The sequence below is a fragment of the Pleuronectes platessa genome, chromosome 7 (assembly GCF_947347685.1).
Source record: "Pleuronectes platessa chromosome 7, fPlePla1.1, whole genome shotgun sequence".
Lineage (NCBI taxonomy): Eukaryota > Metazoa > Chordata > Actinopteri > Pleuronectiformes > Pleuronectidae > Pleuronectes > Pleuronectes platessa.
In genome coordinates this window covers 13,247,975-13,253,970 of record NC_070632.1, presented here as the reverse complement: position 1 = coordinate 13,253,970, position 5,996 = coordinate 13,247,975, and the positions used below count along the sequence as shown (strand labels likewise).

General features: G+C 39.4%; 1 protein-coding gene across 2 annotated transcripts; it reads right to left on the bottom strand.

Moving 5' to 3' along the window:
• Positions 1-761: 761 nt before the first annotated feature.
• Positions 762-5,473, bottom strand: lysmd4 (LysM, putative peptidoglycan-binding, domain containing 4). Of its 2 annotated transcripts, none has more exons than XM_053427046.1 (3): positions 5,367-5,473; positions 3,917-4,062; positions 762-3,305 (listed from the first exon to the last, which is right to left on the bottom strand). In XM_053427046.1, the coding sequence occupies exons 2-3, from the start codon at positions 4,034-4,036 to the stop codon at positions 2,748-2,750; spliced, it is 678 nt and encodes a 225-aa protein (XP_053283021.1). In that variant the 5' UTR covers positions 4,037-4,062; positions 5,367-5,473; the 3' UTR covers positions 762-2,747. The 2 variants fall into 2 exon arrangements, with proteins under 2 accessions (XP_053283021.1, XP_053283020.1); XM_053427045.1 differs by having other exon boundaries at positions 3,917-4,194; positions 5,367-5,467.
• Between the last annotated feature and the right edge of the window lie 523 nt (positions 5,474-5,996).

The following is a 5,996-nucleotide window of genomic DNA, read 5'->3' as shown; positions in this document are numbered from 1 at the left end:
GAGGCCTGATGCTCCCAAGCAGACTTACACACACATATTCACAGGCTTTACATATTACAAAAAAGTCTAAATCTATTTAGCTGTTCCTGTACTTTTGAATCCCCACAGGAGATAAATGTGTCTGTAGAGCGTCTCTGTGTTCTGTCTGGACAGAAGTGTTTGGGTAAACTATCGTTCAACCAGACGCTCCAGGTCCAGACTCCATTAAAGCGAGCGACCATGGGCCAGACACTGGATTTCCTTTTTCAGCGCTGCTGCTCCACTGCTGACCTTGTTCTTGGACTTCCACACAGAGGGAGGAGATTTTTAATTGCGTTTGGGTCTTTAACATCCAGCTTTTTGCTTTGCTGAGTAAAATCCTATTTCATTACCTCCACCAGTAAGGTTAATCATACATATTCAAGGGACTTTGGTGCCCAAGAAAATACAAATGACTTCCTGATATAGGGCTCCCCCTTCAAATTAGTCAATATAAAGTTCACAAATCCACAGCTGGACTGAAATTCGTTGTTAAATGAACTGATGACTGGGCAGAAGTTCAGACGTCTAGTCATTGTAAACTGGAAAATCATTTAATAACTATTAGGACAATCATTTCGGTACAAACATCTGCATATCACTAATCTACATACAAAAGTCCCCTTAGATGCAGCCTGACTTCATTCCTTAAAAAACAGTAACACTACAGTGACACTGTTTTTGCCTGTTTTGCCAATATCTTCTGATAACCACAAGCACTGCAATAATAATCAGAAATTGCATCGGTATGAATACAGGTTTATTTTGTTATTTATTTTCTGTATTGAGTGATTTTATCGCATTAGTTGTGCATCTATAATCTCATTGTACAAAAGCAAATGTGCTAAAATAATCATATCTTTCAAAAAGACAAAATGTTAGAAAATACTTTAAAGACACAATACACACTATCTTACCGCATACAATGACCAGTTTATTAGGAACAACCTAACTAAAACTAATGCAATCTCATTTAACAGTCCTGCAATAAATTTCCCTTCGTAACTTCTAATGTTCATAGACCTGCTGATTTTACTGTGATCAGTTTGAAAGCTGCTGTTGCTGTAAACCGACTCCAAGTTTCTATTAAATAGAGCCACTCTCATAAATAGAGTCTTGCACATCCATTGTGTCAAGTCTTCTAAAGACAACGGAACTCAAATGAATGACAGGAGCGTGCAATATAAATATAACAAGAAAGGTTTAAGACACTCACAAGAATAAGTCATTTTCTAAATAAAACACATTGTATTGTACCAAATAATTACTGCTGTAAACACACGTTTGGCATCATCAGACCCAGAGATAAGGCACATTGTGCAATGTCAAAACTAATCAGTAAAAACTTTGACACATTGAAAATAAGTTAAACCAAAAAAGGCACACACACTACGCTCGAACCCAGGTCAAATACAACATAACCTCACAGTTTTTGCAACAGGGGAACAACGTTATAAAATATAAAATAAATCTCCCATTTGATCAGTTTAAAAATATATTACTCTGCCATGACAGATATCATATTTACGCCTGATATCTGACGCTGATATGATGACATTTAACACACAGTGGTGGAAAGGCAGCTTGTGATAACACAGAAAGAGATACAACTACAGTGTGGATTTATTATCTCTAGATGTTTTCCTTACAATGTTTAGATTGAGACATGTGGAGGAGCTTCAAGACACATTTAATACCTCAAATTTAGCAAAACACCTGAAACACCTATAGAAGCTGTTTGATGAAATGCTGCTGCCCTGCACAGTCACAAAAATGAGGCTGTTAGAATAATGCCGCGTTCTACTACACCTCAGAGATCGGAATTACAAACCCCTGACTTGGAAGTCGACACTGGGACGACCCCTCAAGTCGATGTTTCGACTCGGAAGGTCGGAGAAAGCTCACCTCCCCGACTTCGAATCCAAGATGGCCGCTTTGTGTATTAACATTAGTGAAAGCTTTAGTTTATACTGTTTATAAGCACTTCTGTCATTAAATCTGTCGTACACATAGTACTGTCCAATTACTGACTGTGGACGTGTTACGACAGTGTTAGTATGCGTAAAAGGCCAAGTAATGTTTTATTATGAATTTCTTTCGTTAACAATGGCTAGCCGGCAAACGTTAACACTGAGCCTTTGCAACTGGATCGATCAAAATTTGGGTTATTCGGATATGACGTCCTTCTGAGGGCGGAGCTCCGAGGTATAAGTAACGCTGCATAATAGCTCGTTTTCTGTTAGTAAAGGTTAATGCCGGTATTTTCCTCCGGAAGGGGGTCATGTGATGGGAGCCAAACAAATCAACAAAAGCTACGTTATGACCAAAGTGACCAAATCGGCAGGCGGTCATGAGTGTCTACGACTTCGTTTCCAAACATCTACGTTTCTGTTAGTCCAGACTAAAACGCAGCCCCTGAGATTTCTAACTAAAACAGGACCATATTTTACCCGATCTAAACGTATCTGTAGCAGATTTATTGAATTTTCAAACGAAAATGTAGTTGCGTGGATGTAGGATGAAAACAACTTGGAGCAACTTCACTCCAATGTAATGATTCCAGTGTCTTCATCTTCACAGTTACACCATAATAAAAAGGTAAAATTCACTCTTTTTAACTTGATAAAAGCTGATATTACACTGCGCTAAATCAATGATAGATTGGGCTTTATCTTGATCGTCACCAACAGTCTTAAAATGTTTCTGGTTGTCTGAGACTCTAGTCTTCACTATCCTGGTTCTTGAAAATTCTTAATTCCTTTTGTGCTGAGCCCTGTCCCTGAGTTGTTTGAAGAGGTAATGGACGACTCTAAAGTACCATTGCTATTTGTTGGAGGAACGACTCCATTATCTTTCGTCTTGAAATAAATGACATAAAATAATGGCAGGATGATGCCAATCAGGAGCATGGCAACCACAGCGTTCCACCACTGGATTCCCCAGTCGGCTCCGTGACTGGTCAGGCCCCGTCCTCTGAAACCAAACCGTTGCTCTTTCTCTGAGTTATACAACATGTCCTCATCTTGATTGTTCGAAGTCTGAATGAGTTTCTCAATGTCATTATCCACCTCCATGAGAAAGTCTGTGACCTCCTGTGCAGGTGGTTGGTTTCTGGCTCTGTCTAGAGACTTTACTGGTGAATCAGATGAGTGAGGCATCTCTTCTTCATTTTTGTCAGTGTAAGTCTCTGTTAAAACGCTGTGTTTCTGTACTGGTATTTTGATGGATGTCAGTGCAAATAAATCTTGCTCCTGCATAAGGTTGTTCACCCGCTTAATATCTGCCACCTGTTGGCAGAAACAAAAATGGAATTACAATGATGTCGATTAAGTACAATTGTAGGGGCACTGAGAATTAAGAGAATTAAGTTGTACTTGAGAAGAAAGTCATAATAATGCAAGAATAAAAAATAAGCAGGAAGGACAACCCCTGCCCTCTGGAACTCTGGATACAAAATCTTGAAACAATCCTCGTGTTTATTGATAAAGTAAGAAACCCACTATAAAACGAATATGAATTTTGAATCCAATATGAATTTTGCAGTGAAGAACATTTTCTCATTTCCTCCTCAACAAATTAAGGAAGCTTCCTCCTTTGCTTCTTCTTAAGAACAGACTCAGTTTCTTAAACAATCTATTCAATGTCCTGATAATATGTTGCTGATGGGTAAAAAGTATTTCTATTCATAATACCTATGAACTTAAGTATCTTAATTTGGTCTTTTTATTAAATTTACGACTTGTAGATTTAAAACTTATTTTCTCATATTATGACTGTATTCTGCCAATATTGGGATCAAAATTCTGAAAACCTGTTTATTTTCCTTATAAGTGGCCCTAATACTCTGTCGTACTGAGGAAATCAACACCAGAAATCTTTAAGCTAATGTGTCTTTTACCTTGCAGCCGTATTGCAGTGCGAGCTTGTTGAGATTGTCGCCATCCTCCACCTTCCGCTCCAGCAGCTGGACATTCTTCAGTCTGTCTCGCCCCTGCTCTCGAGAAACCAACGGTCTCATCTCCAGGACGTTGAACTCGTCGTCGTCTGAGGATACAGAGGAGTCATTCTGTCTCCCATTGAACATATACACCTGACCGTCTGCGCTGGCATGGACGTCCACCGGGGCTTGGAAAGCCAGTGGAGCGTGCTCCCCTCGCCGCATAATGAATCACACACCTGTAAAAAACAATTTTCTCTTTATAATTGAACAATTAACATAGGTGTATATGTCTATATTAACTCATACAGCACATCAGGCAAGTTTATAAAAAGGACCTATGTAATATATACATTATTGTGTTAATATAATGATCCGACAGTCTGACACAACTCTTGAACCCCACTGTCTATGTTTTGTGAGACACATTCGTATACTGTGATTGAATGTCACTCTCCAGTTGAGATAACTTTTTTGTCAAAGAAGGGCCAAAACTAAGATCTTCAAAATCCTTTTAACCTAAAAAAAATATTAAAATATAACTGAGTAATTAAAATAGTTGCAGACAAAGCCAGTTTTCATGCCTGTGCTGAGTCTGAGTACCAAGGTCTACTGTGCTGGCATTGATGCATTCAGGGAATCACTTTGACAAAAATCCATAGCATCAGAGGAGTTAAGTCACTGCACATACAGAGAAGTGAAACTTTATACAAACAACACACTACCCTTTCATCATGTGCAGGCAGAAGAGGTTGAATGCACCTTGATATTAAACCTTTATGTCTCTGAAGAGTATAAACACCATTATCACTTAATATGATGGTGGTGGAGAGTAACATGTGAGGTGTTCAAGGTAGAGGTCATAACATATGATTCATGTTCATACTCATCAAAACATTCACTGTGCTTTAAAGTTGGAGGGACTGTCCCTATGTTTCTTCACAAATTTGTCACTTATTATTTTTCATTTGTCACTGGTCTGTATTAGTTTCACCGACAGCTTCCTGTTTGCAGAGTCCGATTGTTTACTTCCCGATTCTAGGCGAACAAAGCATGAATAAATTAAAACCACACCTAGTAGGGACAGCAGCTTAATGTACAAACATGGCTTACACGTGCTAACTAGTGTTGGTGTTTATTTGACTTGGTTAACAGACTAAATGAGTCAAGTTGTCGGAAGGTCGGAGCTCACAGGGAGCACCTGAAGGCACCATACGCGTTGGCTAGCAGTCTGATGCAAACGCTAGCAGGTTAGCTTTAGCTCCAACATGTGTCGGCACCGTGGCCAAGTCAGCAAACAGCTCCCCGGCTACAGATAAAGTTTGCTCCGGTGTCTGTACGAACGCAATTAACAGGAAGTACGGTTTAACACACTTTTTAAACTCGGACTGCGCAGTTTCCAGTCAGTTACCTTCACAAATGTTTTCACAACAGTAACACAAGCCGCCGCCTTCACCGGCAGTCCGTCCCTGCGCTGCTCCCTGTCCACAGCCCGCTGCTTACTATGCTCCCTGTGAGGGAAGTGGAGGCGCCTCCCTCTGGTCTGGAGTGGGACAACATCCTAAATGTTTTTTTTAATTTATTTCTAAAGAACTGAAAAGAAAGACAAACACACACACACACACACACACACACACACACACACACACACACACACACACACACATACACACACACACACACACACACAAACACACACCAAATTTACTCAAATAAACACAACAATGAAATAAAAAATACAGATACAGAGGTCCACATTTGAGTAATTAACCAATGAGGACACAATCAATTTATTTTATGTGTGATTCACAAGTTGCAAGTAAATGTTTTGCCACATCTGTGACCATGTGAAACCACCCACTTCCGCACCAAACCCTCTCTTCAGTGCTCACTGAACACACCGAATTTATTTAAGAGGTATGAATAAAAGCAGGACATTAAACTTACTTTTAAAATGTATTTTTTATTTAAATATTAATGATTATAAATATTCAGTACCCAAGAGCTGCTTCCCTCCTGACAGCTGTTGGAAATTTTGTTT

Coding starts and splice junctions, on each gene's coding strand:
- lysmd4 (XM_053427045.1), bottom strand. CDS start 4,180: ATGCGGCGAGGGGAGCACGCTCCACTGGCTTTCCAAGCCCCGGTGGAC. Junction 3,306..3,916: donor CACTGCAATACGGCTGCAAG/GTAAAAGACACA, acceptor TTCTGCCAACAG/GTGGCAGATATTAAGCGGGT.